We start from the raw sequence: 22391 nt of genomic DNA, 5'->3' as shown, positions 1-22391 counted from the left end.
AATCTCACGATCGTTTGTCTCGTGTTCGAATCCTTCTTGTGTCATAGATGTTTGTGTTTATCTTCGTGCTTGTCCTGTTGCGTAGGCCAGGTAGAATTTTAATGAAACTGAAGCCCAGTTTCTTTGAAAAATAAATTAAAGAACAGAATGAAGAGTCTGTGTGGATGCCCTATGGCTGACAAGGAAGTAAATAAAAGACATATTTCTGGGGAGTGAATCTGCAATCGTCGTTATACAAAATGGTTATTTATCTCATTTGACAATGTGATAATTCTTCGATTGAGTTTCATTGCAAGCAGTTGATGAGTTGATTTTTTTTTTTGTGGAATAATGGGTGAGTTATAATTGGGATCGTTACTCCTTAACTAGGTTGAACATTGGTAAAAACTGCTAAATATTTGGCAATATTTGCAATTCATTCTGTTCCCCAGAATGCCCCACACATACACATTCTACATAATATCTTTTCTTAGATAACTATTCAGATTTCAGCACTAAAGTGTGAAGGTCTATCAAGTGCGCCCAATTTTCTCTTCTTGAAAGACAAAGTCATTTCATTTCTCCTGTTAAAATGTAATGTTTGGAGGCGCTATCCGCCTTGAGGAATGTTCATACGAAATACTGTGTAGTGTTAATTTCAATTCTAAAAAATTGCAGAGTGTATGACGCCAACTTGTTTCTCGTATTTCATATTGGGGTGAAATATTGGTACTAGTATAACAATAATCAATTCTCACCTATTTGTTTTTTTTTATAAATATAGTAAGTACATTCTTCATTCATATCTATTCCATAAGAGGAGCCTTTAGATGATATTTTGCCACATTATCTAATCAGTATACATATCATGTTTATAATATTTCGGTTGCCTCATATTTCCTTCAACTAGCATGCGGAATCGATTACAGTCATTTTTGTTGATATTTAGTGAATATTGGAGACGATTTTTTTTTATTACGCATGTCCATACGTACGTAGATATTTGCGCGAAGTTCATATGAACTATATTATTGAAGTAACACAGATTATCTATGCGTGATAATGTAAAATATTCTGAAAGAATGTCTGGGAATGTTGGGCCAATTTTTCAAAGCAAAAAAAGAAGATATTGTTGAACAAAGAATCATTAGTCTTTATGTTTTCGAAAATGATGGTATAATAAGCTTTCAAAGGGCATATTTGAAAAATAATATGTGTAGAAAATACTTTCAATAGGTTTTGTTACAATTATACCAATTCATCCAATTGATTAATATTCCGGTTGTTGCACTGTTTGTAGCTAAGGTTTTTCTATGTTTATGTAAACATTTCTACTTGGGGATGCTCCATTTCTCTATAAAATAGTAAATGTTTTATTTAAAGGGGGTGGTTTCAAATCAGGCTTCTGTTTTATTTTCTCTGTTAACAATTTTTTTCCCAGATATCCTACTTCAGCTCAGATGCTGACTGAATGTATGTATGTATGTATGTCAACTATTTTTTTCGAAGAGCATATATAGATTCAAAAAATTAGGTGCAGATGCAGATTGTTAGCCTAGAAGTTTGTGTCTTTTTTGGGGGGCTTTTACGTCAAGCAGGGAATACTTTGAACTATGCTAGTGGGGTAAAGATGCTATTGATTAATAGCAAAAACTGTTAAGAAGACCTTGGATGTTTGCACGGTACCTCCTTCTTTCTCAAACGGGCTTAAAACCGTCTTTGGTAGAGTTTAGGATTTAAGTTGGTAACCAGGAATCAAAAGGTATAATTATCAATTTCTTAAAAGAAGAAAAAGGGGGTAAAAAACTCTTTGTTTTCGTCGCTTCTGTCAATAAATTTTTCATCCAACTCCAACGATGTGAAAATATTGTCGGTAGTAATGTTGTATCCATCTTTCAGTAAAAATCGTTTACTGTCTGTCTGTCTTTTTTTTTCAGCTGGTGGAAATCTTCAAAAGACACTGGTCTGGACACACCAGCGTGTGGGATTTTTACCCACTAAAACCACCCCCGACCCCCTCCCTGCCCTGCGGAACACCATAAGGTATTGCATCACGGGGCGGAGTCAGCTCATTCTAGCTTAGTCACCTTTCTTCTATACGCGGCGCACGTGATCGCGCTTTTCTTTTCCCCTCTGCCTTTCGCAGTTTGGTTTGGATAGATGCGATCATGGAGTGACCGCTTCCCAACTTTCTTGAAGTGCTACCATTTTCGGTACCAGATTCCTAGAGTCCCCTCTAAATTCCTCCTTTCTTCTACAAATCTCGGACAGTGGAAGAATACATGCTCTGGGTCCTCTGGGACTCCATCGCAATTTGAACAGTCGGATGAGGTCTCCAATTTAAACCTGTGCAGGTATTGGCGATATCCTCCATGCCCCGTGAGAAACTGGGTGAGATTATAATTAATCTCACCGTGTTGTCTCTCCAACCACTCCTTGATGGCAGGAATGAGCGTGTGTGTCCGCCGACCCTTTCGGCATCGGCATCATTCCAGAGATGACGAATGCTGCATCATCTGAGACAGTTCTGAAGGCAGAGTATACCCTCAGGGCTGTCCTAATGTAAACAGCATTTAGTTTGTTAATGTTAACTGATATCCGCAACGCCTCCCTCCAAACTGGGGTCGCATAGAGCATGATTGAGGTCACCACCCTGACTATAAGCAACTTAGAGGTATGCCATGTCCCTCCCACGTTCCGCATCATCCTGGTCAGAACCATATTAGCAGTGAACGATGTATCGCAAATATACTGTACGTGTTGCTTATAGCTGAGCTTCCTGTTTATTACCACCCCCAAGTATTTGTCTGTCTGTTCGTCACACGCATTTTTCTCGGAGACGGTTATAGCGATTGACAGCAAATATGGTAGAAAGGTGGGCACTGTGAACACTCATGCATACAGTAAGTTACATCTTTTTACGTCAAATTTAAGGGGGGTCCATTCATGCAAAAGAGGGGTGTAAATTTTTTTTTTCATCAAATATAGTCATGTGGGGTATCAAATTAAAGGTCTCGTTTAGTACTTTCCGAAGCAGGTCTTAGTTTTGACACCGAAAAATCTGAAAAAAATCAGAAGGTTCCCACTATATCGTGGCTAGGCTCCGAAATACCTTCCACGACGATATCCCTTCAAATGAAGTTAATAATAGCATATTACTATAATTTTTAATAATTGGCTGCAAAGTGCCTCTTAAGTTCATCCTAGCACCGATGTAGGCTATAATATAGAGTATGATTTTGCCAAGTTTGGTGAAGATCGCGCTATTACTAACAAAGTTATAATACGTCAAAATTGTTGCTTCTTTGAAAATTCAAAATGTTGAATGTCAATATCACCCGAAATTGGATACTCTTACATAATATATACATATATTAGATGCTACGTACTGAGAAATACACAAAACCTTTCATACCTGAAGCGTCCAGTTTCCGATTTCCCGACTTGTTTTTCTAGTTCTCCATCTTTTTTTTCCTGAATGAATTTGGAAATCCTTAAAGAAAACTATGTCGCTGTAAGCCAATGTGCTTATTATAATTTTTAGTTTCCTAAGCATATCTTGGTTTGTTTGTTTGACAATAATATTTACTGGAGAAACGAACAACTTGAAGAAACTGCTACTGTAGATGTATTATAGTCCGGTCCATAAAAGTGGAGTTCACGAGTTTTTTTTGCTCCCTGTTTATAATAAAATACAAATGAAAGCTCGAGATGCCCATTTTAAATTCACAAATTAAAGAAAAAACTTGTGCATACATAGCCAGCTAATTCTGTCAACCGTTTGAATTTGTAATCAAGTTTTCATAGCTTCCCGTCCGCATTTGCTCCATCTTGAATTTGTACATATTCAATGGATGATAATTACTGAACTGTTCCATGAATTACTTATATTCAAGAAATGCTAATTAATATTGCTTAAAGTTTCCATTAGACTAAGCGTAAGAAACAAAAAGAATTCAGAAAAGCGTAATACCAGAAAACTTGAAGGAATACACTCGGGTAACCACCACGAGCAAAATTCCCCTCCTGTCTTCCTTTCCTACGATGAAAAGTTTCCAGGAAAATTGCTTCATGGTAAACCGTCTCCAGCTATCCACTGAATTCATACCCATAATTCATATAATCATAGTAATATCTAGACTATAAGGAAAAGAATAAACCACCAAGTCCTGGAACGTTGAAAATAAAAAAAAACTGTATAGTACGTATTTATAAAATGTATATGAGTGCATATACTATACATATGTGCATAGATATATATCTGAAAGGACTCCACTTGCAGTTGCATAACTCTCTCTCATTACCGACTTCATTAGGATTTTAACAGGCTTCGGAACGCTGTTGTAGTTCATTTTTGTAATTAATTACATGCATGTGGCAAATTACAGGAAATAATTATGGGAGAGTGCAGTCCTCCAGAAATATGCGAAGAAAAAAATATAAATGTGGGAGAGAGAAAAATAAACAGACATATTAAAGAGAAGTCCACTTTAGTCGAGATGGGAAATTTAACTTTGTATAAATAATTTTCATAAGTAATGACTATGACTATGCATTCAATAGGTTCCTTCTGGTATTCATGGATGTATCGCAGCGTGCATATGCGCACGTTCCCATTTAAGGGTGCATAATGGCTTAACTTTTTGAAATACACTTAATCGCTTCATTTATTGCAACAATCCTCTCGTGATCTGATTAATTAAAACTTTTGCGGCTGGATCCTTCACATCGTGGTGTGCATGTTTTTGACTTTTCTAGGGTGAATGAATTCTGGAGAGTTTTCAGTTCATGAGTTTTAGTTTTCGCAAGTTCTGACAAATATTTTAAAAATTTTGATGAAAAGTCGTAATTTGATTTACGCTTGGTTTTGCTTTTGTATTAAGTCAGAAATGCGTTCAGCAATAATTATATACCCTCCATCATCAGCTTGGAACGTGAATGCAACATTTTCCTCTCCTTGGCGTGTTTATTTTTTGCCTTGCCTATGTAAGGTAAAATGCTTAGGTAGTTCATACAAGAAGAAATTACTCCTGCGGAGAAAAGCAAGACGGAAATTGAAAGCTAGATACTTCACGCATTAAAGATGGCTTTCTTATGTCAACAACTTTGTGGGAAGTGATTTTCGTCCAAAACAGAATTCAACCTATTGTAATTTTTAAATAATCGTAGATTTTCTAACAAACTAATCATTATTCTTAGTATTGTTATTTTCTGCCTGAAAGAATAGCTCGCTCGAACGGAGTGAATTTCCAGTTAATTATCAAAATCCACGGAAGTGCTATTATTATCGAAGATTTTCCGTCTGTTCGTTTTACTTGGATTATCAGGTTAGATATCAGAACTGTTCCTTGGTTTTAAATGATATTATACCGGAAGGAGTTCATGTGTCAATTATATAACTCAATTTATTACTTCTCTCCGGACTTGCATAGCAAAGTATCGATTAACAAAGCATGGTAATAATGTTATAGGTTTCCCACCGCTAGTTATTTTTGACAATGTCGGAATACCGACGTTTATTGTATTCCAGTGACTTCATCTTTGGAGTAACTTTTCAAAAATATATGTTTTCCGGGGCAAACTGGTGCATTTTGCCCAAAAATTATTGAAATAAGCTTGCAAAAAAGGATAACGTTTCATCATAGTTTGGATGCAACGGCAGGACTCTCACAATCAATAAAAAGGAATGCAAACAACTAGTCACAGGCGCCTACTTAGAGGTGGGGGAACGCTCAACCAAGAAGAATGGAAGCGAAATCGGACTGTAGCATCTTTGAAGAAGAAGATCTAAACAAAAAATCATAAGTTCAGTTGGGTTTAGATTGACCGGCAACTAACATCTAATCAGGCCGATTGGTTAGTAGTAGATTCAGGAGTTATCTTCTGGATTTGTATTACAAAGGGGAGGCTGATATTGAACTTGGAAGAGATTATCATTTGATTGTTGATTACTTTGACCTTAACGTCTATTCGCAGAAGAAGGGAGCTTTGGCTCTCCAAATTCAATTCAAGCTACTTCCATGGTCTGGTTGTTGTTCACTAAGGGAAATGGTCCTTGTCTCGTTGGCAGTAGGCACCTTCAACAACTCTCTGAAAATAATGATACGTAAATTTACCATTGTGCTGATCAGAGAAGCATAAATTGTCATATATGTTGTTGGTTAAGTGAAACATAGTAACGGTAGGCCCCTCATCCACTATGATGGATAGTTTAGTACATTCCATGCTACTTGTAAATGGAATATCCTATGAGCAGTCGTTTTTTTCCAAGTCAAATTGGTTACTTTACTAATATTACGTAATTACTTTCATAAATTTGGAATATATAGGAAAAGTTGACAATGAGCTCCTGGCTGAACTGAATCCTGTACCGGTGAACATATTTCCCTAAGATTCGCTGTGGTGTATCTCGAAATTAAATTTGTTGTGAATAATGCCGAATTAATCTACGCGGTCTTTCGGCGACATTTCGTTTACAGCAGCAATATTTTCAAAAGGCCACACGGCACAGCGAGGCAAAGAGCCTTCTATTGCCCCCAGTTTGTTCAAATTAGCTGTTCACCTTCTTTCTTGTTACATTAGGTGTACTTCTATGATCGAAAACTTCACGAGGTTTGCGAGCGCTTGCAACGTAACTTTCGCCACATTTTTAGTTCAAAATGTGCCAATTTAAAGTGAGACCGGACTCATTTTCAGGAACTACTCAACTCAAAAAATTTGGAGTATCTATCCCCATTCCTTGTTGAGATTTTGTGTAAAACAAAACCTTATTCCGCTCTATACCTACTAATACGACTGTAGAAGCAAGGGAAGGGAAGTTCTCATGTATTTTTTCCACCGAATATAGTAATGTGGGGTATCAAATGAAAGGTTTCGATTATTACTTTCCGAAGCTCAGTTTTGGTATTTAAAAATGGGAAATGCGGGGGCGGGAAAGTAATCATTTCCTTCAAGACTCTTGCTCAGAAGTTACCCAACTGAAGAATCTGAAAAAAAAACACACGAAGGTGGTGTTAGCAATGGACTACAAATTATCCCTTAAGTATTCTAGAATTATGAAATTTTGCAGTAGAAGATAATATAAATGACAATTCTGGCAAGTTTGGTGGAAATCGGACTATTACTAACAAATTTTCTACAATTCAACTGAATAGTCTGACATAATATATGCACATAAATTACGAAGTAGATGCAAATGGGACAAATGTCTACTCAAATAATTTTATATAAAAAATGTACAAAACCTTTTATACTCGAAGCGTCCAGTTTCTGATATTCCAACTTGTTGTATTCGTTTTAAGTGAACTCCTACGTACTTAGATAGATAATGGTTAACGCTCTCTCCTTCGTGGTTCACAATTCAAAATATTGAAATAGAAAACGTTTGGCCTCCATATTTATATAGAAGTTTACAAAGGGCAGGGTTAACCTTCTTCTGTAACAGCATTTTTTCGTAAATATTCTTCAGTCCTCGAAAAGTGGTGCATGGTTGTTATCTATACAATGATGAATCAACACCGTTTTATCCTGTTTTGCTTTCCTATGAGTTTGGATATGTGGTCAGCAATTCTTGTCCGCAGTTGTTTGATTGCTCCAATATACACGGCCTCATATTTTCCATGGCTATTTTCTCTGCAAAGTATCTTCCATATCATATTATTGAATGAAAACTGCTACCATAATTTTTTCTCAAAATCTTGAATACGTTGATGGCATCTGCTATCTCTCGTTGACTTATTGACCTTGATAGAAAGACTCTCGGTTTGAAAAAGTAAGCAAGATGAGTTTGATCGAAGATAAATACTAACAAAAGCGAAGCTCTCTGTATGCTAGGTCGTCACGCTTTTTCTTATTTGTACAATACCTCTAGGTGACATCAACTTCGTCAATTCGATGTTACCCCACGCATTAACGGGATTAAATTCGTTTTTGCTGTTCCGAAAATATTTCGCAAGTCTGTTATCTTAACACCAGCATCAAGTCAGGGTCGTTCCATGGTCAATGTTCTCTTTGGGTTATAAACAGTACATGGAAGTGACTACTACTCCATTGTGGACTATGCCATGATTGATTGATTGATTGATGTGTTTTATTATATATGAAGTTATGGCAATCATATCTTTTTAAGTTTAGGATCCATGAAGATACTTTCCTGTAATCTGGACGATCCGTTTTCAACGGGGTTAAAACAACAGAGTAAGTAGGACAATCTATTGACATATTAGCATTGTTATACTACTCCTTTGATACAGTCTGTTTTTGAAAAGGACGGCTTAAAGGAATAGACTCCCCGCCTTAATTTCACTAATGATGGAAATTACTTCTATGGTATTCGTTTTGAGAATGATGGGGTCCTAAGTCCGCATCAACTTAATGCTGCTTAATGGTGCAATCTGACAAAACTCTCAAAAACCGTTTTTGAAAAAAAAAACTGTGTGTTTGAAATTGACAACTTTCAACCAAACCAAATAGACTGGAAAGCCCACGCCATGTTGTGTGACGTTAAAACTCGAGCCAAGAAACTTCAGTAATCCGGTAACTGCAATTACTTTAAAACTGTCAAAACTAATTTCCTGCGTGAAATGCCAAGGATCTGTCATCTTGCTACACAAATAACTCCACAAAAACCACGCAGAAAGCTTTTTGGCTGTTCCAAAAGGAGATATGCAAAAAAGTGGGTCGCCATCGTCCGATGGAATGCAGTTTCTTTGGAGCCAAGGATCATTTCAGTATAAGTTAACATTTTTTAAATTTTAATCCCAACCAAGAGATACCGCAGAATATTCAACCCGGTCCAAGGTCGAATCCCGGTCAGTACAAATCCATTTTTTTCGCGGAATGTGAATCTTTCACCACGCGGGGGTCTATTGTTGAACTGTTTCATCACAGCGCGCGTTCACACTCGTGGTTCATTTTTCTCAAAAGTTCAGATTTAGCCTTTTGCTCCTGGACAAAACACCAACGGTCAACCACTTCTTATCTTATCGTTCATGTTCCCACTTTTATTGTTACACCATTTTTTCACGGAGTTCTTATTAATTTGCAGTTTTTTGTAAATGCTGATGTCCCTGTAGCCATAAAGATGTACCTTCCGAAAAATTAACACGTTTTTCAATTGGTTCTTGACCATTGCTATCGTTAATTTCACTAAAATACATCGAGAATTTCCACTCGTAAATTTTATTTTAGAAAAGTTGAGTAATGGATCTCCTTAGGCGAATTTGTCGTCTTTACTTCAGCTAATGACATCTTTTTGAAGAAAACTGGGCTTTTAATGGGCAATTCTTAAACAATGTTTTCTATTTTGGCATTTCCACTGAAAATAAGATTATCTTTCTACTTTAAGATTAAGAAAAGAGGGGGGGGGGGGAATATTTGAGGAAAAATTACAGAGAATCACAAAGTTTTCTGGCTAAATTTACTTAGAAGAGTTTTTTACGCTGATCGATACACAATTGAGGCAGTAGTACAGTTTGACTGCGCATTATTTCCAACGTTAATTTTGATTTTTGATGTGAATTTAGAAGGACGGTTAGCTTATATTCAAAATATTGAGAAGCAAGGTTAAAGATGCCTATGTGATGTGCAGGTGGTTGAAATGTCAGCTTCACGACATCGACCGCATACACCGGGTTCGAAATCTGGTTTGTCCCTGTCTAAAGGAGATAGATAGTTTTAGTGAACAAAATCTGTCACGCCATGAGGCTTTTAACATTAAGCTTCAGACAATTATTGTGAGTAATGTGAAAAAGACAGAGGAATTATCTTAGCCACCATTTTAATAGAATATCAGATCTGTCTTCTGGAAGAGTTGAGTAAAATTTGGTTGGCACCATTGTAATTGGTCTATTATGAAAGGTATTTGATTTAAAAGCGGTTGTCGAAATGTTCGACATTTTCTACAAACCTTTGGCACTATCAATTTAATGTATGCGAACAAAGACTCTATTCACATTATTATTTACTAGTTCTTTCCATCGGCTTAAGTTCGAAGCAGTTTATAACGGACCGAGTCAAAGGTTCCATTCACTCCATTGAAGCCGTTTCCGAGTTAACTTCTCTGAATGAATCATGAAATTATTATACAAGAGAAAAGTTTCTCTGCATCAAAGGATTAGTGTATGTTTGAGTTAACTAATTTTTAATAAGCTTATGCAGTTCTTTGCTTTAATTGAAGCATAATTGCTGTTCATGGTAATATATCTGAAAAAAGCCTTGTGCTTTGTCATTCTCCAGAGCGTCCTTTCTGAAATTTCGCCTAGGCGCAATCTCTTCTCTGTGATTTACAAACCTCTGTAGGACAGTTGCAGATTTAACTTGGGCAATCAATAAGAGTTTATTTACTTTTCAATTCAACATGCAGGAATATTACTATTATTTTCCCTTTGACGATGCAGAGTTGAAATTATTCAGGTTTTTCCTTGTATCGCCTTGCACTTCGTCATTGGTGGGACAAAAATCTATAAAGAACTCTCACCTTCATCTATCGTGTACAATTGTCAATGTTGAATTATTCCAAAAGAAACGAAAAACTATTAAAAGATAATAATATTTTAATTGTCTGTAATACCATTTGATTTCCTTTGAAGTGTAAATTATATGTATGTGTACGAAAAGTTTACGAGTAGTGCAAGAAAATCGATAAAAAAGTCAGTCATTTATCGACTTCAAAGAGAAAGTTTAGAATTTAACCACAATTCGGAATTCAGCCATTACCAATAGAAATGAAATTCCTTTCTTCTTTTCGTTCGTTCCTCTCCTCGGCGTTTTTTTATAGATTTGCTTGTGCGAACGACTTGCGGGATTGATAAAAAAGCACAACATACAGAGAAGAACCCCAGGCATCCTTTGAAGTTTCATTTCGTGTGCAGACTCTTTAATGAAGGTTTACTTACTTACAGTTGACGGGAATTCCTTGAATTTAAATGAGAAATAAATTCAAAAAGAGATGAGTTGTAACTGTTTTTTTTTTCTTGTCATGAATATAGTATGTTTGTGGGTTAGTAAGCTGAAAAACGTATACTTTTATTTGAAAGGAGCGTTGAATACACCTCTAATATTATCGATTTTTGAATGGGGATGGAGATAAATACGTTCAGGTCCTTTTAAATTCCTGAGGGGTTGTAGTTTAAATGCAGTAACTTGAGATGTTTTCTATTGCTTTGTGGGACTTTGTATAATCTGAACCTTTAAGGAAAAAGTGAAAATAATGATGTTGTGAGTGGTAGCAATTCTTTAATAATTCTCGTCTAAAAAGTGCTTTGCAACTCCAACGTCTACCGTTGCTATAGTGGTTTAAGATTTCCGACAAAAAGAAATGCAAGGACTCATAGTGAATAGGGAGAAAATTTAAGCAACTAATGCTTTAATTTGTAGAATTTTGTCGTATCCATTTGTGATGGTTTAACGAGAAATGACTTTTCTTAAAGTAACAGTTTTGAAGTTTTTTTTTAAATGCGTGCCATTCAGTCAGTTTCATATCATAGCGGAGCGCTAGTGTTTTCATTCGAGGGGCGGAGTTTTGTTCCGACACAGTTCACTGGCCATCATGCGTTCGAAAAGTGAACCTACTGCTCGAACGGATGCTCTGTGATCCGAACTCAGCGCGCATTTTGGAATCGCTTTAATTTAGCCCCATTGGCCCTTGTCCCGGACTGGAAATCAATTGTTACGTGAGTCCTATGTTCAGGCAAACTGCAACTGCTACAAGACGATTCCCCTTTGTTCCCCTACCCATTAGATCACCTGAGAACATTGAGATGAGAGCTTCAATGTTGTAACCACCATGGCGTTCTGCGCGCAAATATGCGTCTGGCCTTGGACTTTCCGATCGTTTTATGTCTATCCTTACAAAGTGGCGATTGTGCAGTAGCTTTCTGAACCGAATGACGACGCTATTGTTTTTTAAGGTTTCCTGTGAAACAAAACCTTATTAAAATCGATTCAATGTATGTCTGCCATACTCGATTTATTCGGAAACCGCTGAACCCATTGTCACGAAATTTGGTGAGAGGGTCTAACTGAAAAATCTGAAAAAATTCACAATGGTGCATCTATATGAAATCTAAGCCTTGAAATACATCCCATTCCGATATCTGCTCAAATAAAGCTAATAATAGTATAATATATTATTATATTTCATTAGGTGTATAACATTTTTTTTTGTCGTTTTTTTCTCAAAATTTAAGGCGTTATTTTCAAAATTCAGGATTACGACGAAAACTAGTAGCTTTCGGATTGAAAAACTCCTCCTGCTGTAGCAGTTTGGGTATTGGAATTGTATTAGGTTGTTGCACATGAAATGGCCGATTTGGCAATCAAGTGAAGTTAGTTGCGATTTTGCTGGCTGTTGTGTCGGATAATGAAGTATAAATACTACTATAAATACATTTAATCAAGGCGTCATTTCAGTTTTATCCATCAACATAACATAACAGTGAATAGAAAGGAAAAAAGGATGGAAAAGAGCCAAGAACGTATACTTTTTCTGTATGAGTTCAAATTCGGTCATAAAGCACCGGAGGCGACCAAGAATATTAACAGCGCATTTGGAGCTGATACAGTAAGCGAACGAACCACACGGCGATAATTCGAAAAATTCTGGTCAGAGCGACGTAAACCTTCAAAGTGAACCACGTGGACATCCAGGACCATCGATTGACAACGACGAGCTGCGTTTGCTAATCGAATCCGACACACGTGAGTCTGTGAGAGACATTGCAGAGAAACTGGGCGTACCCTATTCGGCAGTTTCCCCGCACTTGCAACAACTTGGAAAGGTGAAAAAAAGCTCGAGAAATGGGTTCCGCATGTCCTTAGGGAGCAAAATATGGCGCTTCGAATGGAAATTTGCAGTTCTTTACTCACCCGCAACAGAAGCGATCCCTTTTTGCACAGAATAGTGACAAGTGATGAAAAGTGAATATTATATGACAATCGTCGCCGATCAGCACAATGGCTAGATGCTGATGAGCCACCGAAGCATATGCCGAAACCGAGCCTCCATCCGAAGAAGGTAATGGTGACTGTTTGGGGGTCTACAGCTGGAGTTTTCCACTATTCTTTTTTGGCACCTGGAGAAACGATAAATGCACAGAAATACTGCTTCCAACTCGAGGAACTTCACCGAAAATTGAGTATTCAACGGCTGAGATTAGTCAACAGAGATGTTGTGATACTCCTTCACGACAATGCACGACGTCATGTATCCAGGACAACGTTTCAAAAGTTGAACTTATTGCAGTATGAGACTCTGCCTCATCCACCATATTCACCGGACCTTTCGCCAACCAACTACCACTTTTTAAGCTTTTGGGTTCATTTTTTGGCGGAAAAACAATTCAGGAACGAAGAGGCTGTCAAAATTGACTTCGACGAATTTATCAACACCCGACAGTTGGACTTCTACGAAACTGGCATACATGTTCTTGAATCTCGCTGGGAGAAGTGTTTTGAATGACTGGCACTGGCTATTTTGATTAAATAAATAAATTTTTGTAAGCTTTACAGTCGTTTCAAATTTTAGTAACAAAACAGCCATTTCATTTGCAACAACCTAATATTTCCTGTTTCATGGTTGTTGAAACTGTGCTTTAGTATCCTTACCGTAACACCTAATATTCAGAGTGAAATTATGCGGTGTTTCCAACGATTAATTAATTGAAGTAATAAAAACTTGTTGTTTCTTTTTCGTTGGTGTGGGTATTTTATTCTTGCAAATACCGATATTTCGGGAACCACTTGTTCCCTTCATCAGTGCAAACAAGTTTGCCCCAAGTTTGCAAGAATAAAATACCCACACCAATGAAAAAGAAACAACAAGTTTTTATTACTTCATCTAATATTCTACAAGTGAAAAGCTTCAGTAGAGAGACAAGGATAATGACGAAAACTAGCTCTTGGACCGCAAAACTGACGTCAACAATCTTGGCTACCGTATCGTTTGAGGGCATGCTAAAAGTTGATATTAAATTAAAATAAAATGATTCGGTATAACAAAATCCTCCCTGCTTTATTTATCGTCCGGCTGTTGTATGAATGTCTTAAATTATATAAAAATCTAAAATTTAATGATATGATCAGCAAATTCGATTCGATATCACAATGGAGTACTTATTTCATAGATTGGAGGTATTGAGTTATCTTCCGTAGCAGTTTGGGTATTGGAATTTCACCTTATCGTCCAACTTGCACGATTGCCAGGAGAAGTACTCGATTTTTGACGTGCTTCCAAGATTGTCACCAATGAACTGCTCAGTGATCTTTAGATAATAAACAAAGATAAAAAGTTTGGGGCAAATATTACATGAAAATCGCCAAGAGGACTGTGGTCTCTGCAGTATTCAAACTATAAAGACTCAGATCATGTGCAGTAAACTGATCATATGATTTAATTTAACAAGGGGCTCAACGGGGTACTGAATACAATAATGCCGATAGTAGAGCAAAATCATTTATGAGATGTCGAGGATGATATTTTAGTAATTTCAGGGAAAAGTAATGCAGAATCCGAAACAAAGCTAAATGACGCTAAGTTTCACTGTGGGTTTATCGCCAACAAGTAGAAGATTAAAATCCCAATATGAACACCAGCTTGCTGTCTATCAGGATGGGATGTAGAAAAAAATCTCAGCCAGGAATTGTTATTCTGCGATGATTGCTGAACAGGAATATAAGTTCACGGAATGTAGATTAAAATGAGAGGAATGCAGTGTCTCTGGAGGCGGGTGGGGTTGGATGTCTTTTTCTGCCGCTGCAATATATGAAGCATTATCTTCCTTCAATCATGAAATTGTTTCCAGTGATTTTGTATTGTTTTCCGAGTACATATGAACTTCACCTTGCATCCGTATAGTCATTGTTGCCACTCAAGGTAAGATAACTTCGTAGATCTGCTCACAGAAATTGTCATTATATGCAAAATATCATTTGACTTTCGCCCCATTAAGATTTGTTGTATGAAGATCTGCAGATGGAAAACTATCGTCGTTGTCTGGGTGTTTTTGTGTTTAAAACAAAAGTTAAATATGCAGAAGAACAAAAAAGTTTAAAATGTGAATGAATGTAAATTATTTTCCGGTTCTATCCTCTCCATTTTCATTTGAACTATAAGAAGCATAATGATGGGATTCTGCAACTCACATATGTACATATATTTTCGACGGATGGCATTAAGTCTTGGTGGAGAATGCAAGTTGAGATATATGCAGGATGCACAGATATGTGCATAGAGTAACAACCTTTATTCCACAGTTGAAAGTTTATACGAAGTAGGATTAAAACACACGCAAAAATGCATGAAAATAGGGTATTGTACGGGGATATGGTGCACGTAGTATTCACAATTTTTTCTCATTTTTATTCTCCGTTGCCATATCATATGGGTTATTGTTTTGCGTTGAAAAGGTGTGAAGATTACGTGAACAAATTTTCAACGATGCTAGGATTCTGATCCGGCAACCATCTGAATTTAAAAAAAAACGACTTGAATAAAGGTGAAAAAGTTTAATCGTTACGGATGGGTTAGCAACTATAGTGGGATACGTTGAGACTTATTACAAGGCGCGAAACGAATGCTTGGTTGGGGAGGATACCCTGCTTGGTGCTTATATTGCAATATGACGATATGTATAAGTATTATTCTGTTTGTTAGAATACTCCTCAGCAGAATATTTATGGTTGATGATTATGGAGGATTGAAAACAGAAGTACTTTATGGAAAATCTTTTGAGAGTATTATGTAGCGCTTCTCGTGCATATTTATCGTGCATTCATAGAAATACTCCATCCATCCGAAAAGTGTTAATATGGAGAATTGCAAGATGCGCCCTAGAATATCTGTATCAGGAAAAATTTTCAACTTTAGGATGCAAAGCGTACAATATTTAATTTTATATAATTCTATGCAATAAATTTAAATCTGGTTAGATTTGTGCTCGGATTAATTTTATTCAATCCAATGATTACAATTTTGTAGAAGGGAAAATAAAAAGTAATAAGTATACATATCCATTTCGCCAGCTGGAATGGAGATTTTCTAGTCATCAGGTTTGAGACCACGCCTTGATTGACATTTCGTCCTGGTAAAATAACATACAAGTCGCATAAATCAGCCACTGGTGAAATATAGTCCTAAAGCATTAAAGCGATACTCTACTCGGATAGGGTAGTATTAGGTCAGATGTGGCTGTCATTATACACAGAATTGAATACCACGGAATTGGACGACAGGTTGAAGTGATAAAAAGTGCAATTGTTAAACGTCGTTGATATACTTTCGCACTGATTGTCAGGTTAATGTCGATTCAAATCAGTGCTGTTTTACCGCTGGCCCAAGAGCATCACATAGTTCTGGAAATGGCTACACGAGATTGCTTTTATATTCCTAAATCCTTCCTCTTTAAAAATTAACAATGGTTTCGGTAATTTTGAAGTTCTTGGTGGTAAAAGCGTCTGACCCCCTCGCTCCGCCACAACATTCCACCCCCAGCTGAAACCAAAGGGGTTTCAACGAGGAACCAGACACATGGCTTCCTCAACTCGGCTGCCAAATGTCAAAATGGATGCGTCACGCGCCTTTCGCCCTGGTTAGGTTTTTTTTGATGGACGAAAAGCTTTAGTCGAGCCAAGGAGATTCGTTTGACCGTGGCCCTGATGTTGAGGCTAGAATGATATCGGACTCGCTCGAGGACTTCGAAGGGGCCTTTATAAGGTGGCCTCCGAAGAGCGTCCGTCCTAATTAGGACATGCGTACAGGATTCGAGATCCCTGGGCATGTCAGCCATGGTTTTCGCGTGGCTGATGGGTGGTGGCGGCTTCAGCTATGGCATGGCGTTTTTGCGCAGACGCAACAGACTGATACCGTTGAGTCCTGAACTGATGTCGAGGACAGGGTCACTAGGGAGTCTCAGGTTCTCCCCAGGTACCAGCTCCGCGGGACTTGCAGCAAATTCTGCTTGATTGGCGACAAAGAAGGGCTGTCTTGGACCATTATAGCGGCGTTCAGTGTCCTGTGCTATTTTTCGAGCATCCTATTGGACTGCGGGTAATACGCGATTGTCCCCTGGCGTTTAAAGCCGAGAAGTTTGCCCAAGTTTGAGAAAAGGGAGGACTGAAATTGCAGTCCCTGGTCGGTGATTATAATTGTCGGTACACCAAAGAGTGGAACCCAGTCTCGATAGAAGGCATCTGCACAAGATTGTGCAGTAATATCTTTCAGTGGTATTCCTTCAAGCCACCGCGTGAACCTATCGATGATTGTGAAGCAATACTTGAAACCGTGCGAGTCTCGTTAATGGCCAATGATGTCGAGTTGGATTGTGTGGAAACGCTTGGTGGAACGAGGAAACACTCCTACATTTTTCTTCACATGCTTTGCAGTTTTGCACTCCTGGCATACGATGCACTGTCTGGCTCATGAATTAATGTCCTTGTTCATGGGCGGGCAGAAATATTTCGCGGTGACTAATCGATTCGTTGCCGGAATGCCTGGGTGCACCAGATCTTGAAGGGGGTGAAATACTTCCTTGCGGGCGTCGGCTGGACTATATGGCCTTGCTCGCTTATCTGAGGTCTCACAGTATACACTGGATATTGAGCCGAAGATAGGAAACACCCTTAAGGTGTGTCTGGACTTGGTCTTCAAGCTCTGAAGAACTGCTTCGTCCTTCTGAGCCTCGGCGATTGTCGGAAAATTGACGGTGGCGTGGGTCTTGATCTCTGCGACACCTGACAAAGCGTCAGTAACCACATTATCTTCTCCAGACACGTGTTGAGTGTTGGAAGTGAATTGGCTCATAAAGCTCAAATCAGTTGGCGAGAGGACGTCCTGTCGGGCTTTTGTTTTAAAGCCAAAGTGAGTGGCTTATGGCCCGTGAGCCAGTGTTGGGCATATTTACATTCGTAAATGTGAATACGAATAAATTCGTAAGATGATTTTCTACGAATAGGTACGAAATGCATTCGTATTTGAAAAAGTGAATGTTTACACAAGTGAATACGAATATGGCTGTATTCTCACGTTCGAAAGTGAATACAAACGTATTCGAATTTACGAGTACGAATACGAATTCTATTGGAGTAATATTTCCTATAGGCTATTCTGTAGTGTACCGTTACGGTCTTTGAATGAAGTGCTTTAACACACTTAAAGGCCCTGATCCAATATGGATTGTTGCGCCAACGATTATTATTATGTGCATTTCATTCCTTCCCCCCTTCTTCTTTGCTTCTGTGGTCTGTTAGTTCCCTTCACAGAATTCGTTGAAGATGTTTCTCTCGGCTTCCTTGAACGTTCTTATACGTTGTCATTTCATTTTTAACCTTGCTGTACACGCCTGAAGAGTTTGAAAATCTATGTTTTGATTCTGGCTAGATTCTTGTTCCACCAGAGATGAGTTGATTGCCTTAGGCGGATCGTTTGTCTCATACGCATCAATTAGTCTTCTACCATCGCTTCCAATTCTAATTCATTCCTGAAGTCACTGTTCACCTCCAGATGAGCCTTGTTGTTTCTCAGGTGCCTTATATAGGAGTCCTTACTATTCTATCCATTTCAGAGTTACCGCCAAAATCAAATCTTACTCTTTGATCCGACATAGAGAATATTCTCCAAGATTATGTTTAGATCCTCTTACCTGGTGCTAGTCACAAATGTTGGGGTATTTGCTACATTGTGTATTTGTAATCTATTAATAATAATAATAATCGTTGGCGCAACAATCCATATTGGATCAGGGCCTTGAAGTGTGTTAGAGCACTTCATTCAAGACCGTAACGGTACACTAGGAGGCAATGTGGTCAGCATTGCGCTCGCCCGTGATTATTACCCTGATTTGACTCAGGTACTCATTCACAGCTGAGTCGACTGGTATCCGACGTCAAATCACGATACAAATTCCACTGCCACCAGTGAGATTTGAACCGCGACCTTCCGTAATTTGTAATCTATTACTAAGGATAAATTCAAGAATGCACTCACCTCTTTGATTGGTGCGTCCGCTTCCACAAATCTCGTTATGCGTGTCGGCAACGCAGCCTAGAAGAAGTGGTAGCGCCTTTTTCTCGCAACCTTTCACCAGTCTAATGGTTTTTTTCCGGTCGGATTCGAGTGCTGTCTCCTGTGAAGTAGCCCAATGCCACGACTGCTTCACGTGTATTCCTGCACGCTTACAATAAAACTGGGGTAACTACGAAGCAAGAAGATAACAGGAGATTCGTCTTCCGGCGTATCGCTTGAATTTGTATGGTGGAAGAAAAGTATTGCACATGTTCGACGTTCTTCATTCAATTGCAGGTGAAGAGTTCTGGTTATTGTTTGGATGGGTTGTTGTCGTTTATGAATTGATGGGGAAAAATACATAAGCATCAGTTAGCTACATCTTATCTAACCCGCATATATGCCATCACATTCCGTACCGTGTAGGAACTTGATTCGTTTCTCCTCCATGTAGCCTTCGAGCAACGAAGTCCTTGCAATTGCTGCAGGTTTTTTTATGGTGAAGAGCTTGGTGCTGGTGATAATATTTGGAACTATTCTCCAGTGTCAGAGTATCGTCCTTCGCTTGTCTTTAATTCGCTGCCTGCCTAGAGCTCCAGGAGATGTAGGTTGAGATCTGTCTTCCTCAATAAATAAATTGAATGTAGAAGATTATCTAGATGGAATAAGAAAATCACTGAAGATATGCGAAAATCGATATATAGCAATAGGCCCGGAATGAAATGATTTTTTTTTTTTGGCTTTTCTAAATGGTTCTTCCAGTTTTTCTTCTATAAAGTGCCTTAGATTCAGATAACTTTTCCTTAATGCTCTTTATGGATATTTGGAAAATAGTCATTCGAACAATTCTACGTATGCCGTACCCTATTCAATATGTGAAAGTGGATGGAAAGAACACTCGCTTTCCGCACCACTCTGCAGGCGATTTGAAAGAACTATATCCTTCTTTGGCTAGGCAGCCTCACTTCAAAACATGGGGTCACCGGCCACGCACTTAAGCTGAGAGGCATCATTTGGCCAGTTCATAGTCTCAACAACTTTGAATCAACATCTCACATCTACCAAGATCTCGTTTCTGACCATTGTTAACTTGTACTTATAATTTAATTGCGTCGAGAATTGTTTGCATAATATGGTCATGCTTTCAATTCTAATCAACGCTTCCTCCTGTTTAAGGTTGGTGGTGAATGCTGTGCAATTTATAATGACTGACGCACATATACCGCTCGTTCTATTCGTATATAAGCCTCGAATTAATTTCAACAATTACAAGAAAAAAAAATACGAACAATAACCATTGTACTGCACACATTACGCTTGCCAAGTAAAATGTGGGTACAATGCAAAATTACTTCCTCGCCAAGAGAAGTACTTCATTAAATAGTATTGAAGTGTGTATGGCAGAGTATTATTCTTGGCTTCCTTTCTTTACTCTCAATATTACAATATGATGCATATTGTGTGTAGGACAGTCTGTTCGGTTCACAAAGGAATTAAAAATCGATAATGAGAAGGGTTTCAGCAAACTGATATTGAACATATCATTCGCATCATGGGAACGAATAAACCGAATGGAGAAAATTCCTAAGTGGCTCTGTAGTGTAATGTGCATTTTGTGGGGGATGAAGAACGAATAGAGTTTTACGCCCGTCAGCACACATTTTTTTGCTGGTTGCCTTCACATCCTTCAGCCTCATCCGCATCGGCCTCCCTCTCCGCTATATTTTTTCCCTGTGAACACTTGAACATGTAGTACAAGTACCACGTGCAGGCCCTAATGGCAACACTTAATGTTCAAATAACGCTACGTTGCAATTATGCCAGACCTCTACAATTCGCACTTGAAAACGTTGCCATGTCCTGGATCGGGAGTTACTTTGGCAATCATATGGGAGAACTAATGATTCATGCTGCGGAAATAATTGACCTAAAATATTCGGAACAAGTAAGAATGGCTTTTACCCTTGCGAATTCCACAGTTTCCCATTGCAACTTGGGCTATTCTTTGCATGCTTCCATTTCCTCGACGAGCAGTTCATTTTCGTCAAACCTGCTATAGCAAATGTGCCCAATTAGTAGGCTTGAATCTAGCAGAAATTCGAATAATCGACTTTGTTTGCTTTATTTAATCAACCGACAGTTCTTCGATGTTGGCTTTGATTAGTTAATTCCATGTAGCTTTGCATATTCTTTACTCAATGTAGGAAAACAAAGTGGTCATCCACAGCAAATAGAATAGCTCCAGGACAAAGGCTGTTCCAATACACAAACTATTTACATGTTTTGCTGCTATTGTTGATTTAGTGTGAGTTAATAATTAGTTGGGATTATCCCAGGGATGTGCCATTCGCAAATTGTTGATTCCATTGAAATAACATGCTGTTCACACGTAATAAACATTTCGTAAACACTGATTTACTCACACATTTTTTTCTGACTTTTTCCAGGCGCCCTCACCATCAATGTCCCCACAACACTGCTTTTCAACACCTACCATGACATCCAAGTGGCCAACATAACGCGTGTAGGCGGCTCACCTAATTTACGTGTTCTCACCAAGGGATTGCAGGAAGCTATGGCCATCGACTTCTATTATCAGAAACAGTTGGTGTGCTGGGCAGACTTTGGTCTGGGATCATTGGATTGTATAAAAGTGAATGCAACGTATACAGGTCCAAAACAAAATGTGATATCTTCGGGTGTCGAAAAATCCGAAGGATTAGCTATAGATTGGTATACAGATAAGATATATTGGACAGATGGCGAAACAAATCGGATAGAAGTGGCCACGCTGAATGGACAATATCAAAAAGTCCTGTTTTGGACTGATTTAGATCAGCCGCGTGCGATAGCGCTGGTTCCATCCAAAGGTGTGATGATATGGACAGATTGGGGAGAGAATCCGAAAATTGAGAGAGCTGGAATGGACGGAGACCCAAAGTCAAGAGCTGTCATTGTAAATGAAACGATATTCTGGCCAAATGGATTAGCTGTAGATTTGGACAATGAAGAAATTTATTGGGTGGATGGAAGATTGCAATTTCTAGACGTAATGAAGTTAGACGGTAGCAATAGAAGGACAGTAGTTGCAAATCTCGAATATCCCTACAGTGTAACATTCTTCCAAAAGCGCTTATATTGGACGGATTGGTTGAAAGGAACTATCAACAGTTACAATATCATGACAGGCGAGAAAAGCAAAAACTTAGGTCCACTAGAAGCTCCTATTACAGTTCACGTCTGGGACGCATCGCTCCAACCATTCCAAGATAATCCGTGTCATAGGAACAACGGAAATTGTTCCCATTTATGCCTGCTCTCTATGAATGCAAAGGGCTACAGTTGTGCATGTCCAACAGGGGTAAAGTTACTGACTGAAACGAAATGTGCCGATGGACCACAGGAAATGCTCTTT

General features: G+C 38.3%; 1 protein-coding gene across 1 annotated transcript in view; it reads left to right on the top strand.

Annotated features, from left to right (window-relative positions):
• Window positions 1–22391, top strand: part of LOC119654206 (low-density lipoprotein receptor-related protein 6) — a 61563-nt gene that overhangs the window by 29772 nt on the left and 9400 nt on the right. The window contains 1 exon segment of the mRNA XM_038059408.1: window positions 21424–22389. Within this exon segment, the coding sequence (XP_037915336.1) occupies window positions 21424–22389 (966 nt within the window).

Source organism: Hermetia illucens, chromosome 4 (genome assembly GCF_905115235.1).
Source record: "Hermetia illucens chromosome 4, iHerIll2.2.curated.20191125, whole genome shotgun sequence".
NCBI classification, from domain to species: Eukaryota; Metazoa; Arthropoda; class Insecta; order Diptera; family Stratiomyidae; genus Hermetia; species Hermetia illucens.
This window is presented reverse-complemented; position numbering and strand designations above follow the sequence as displayed.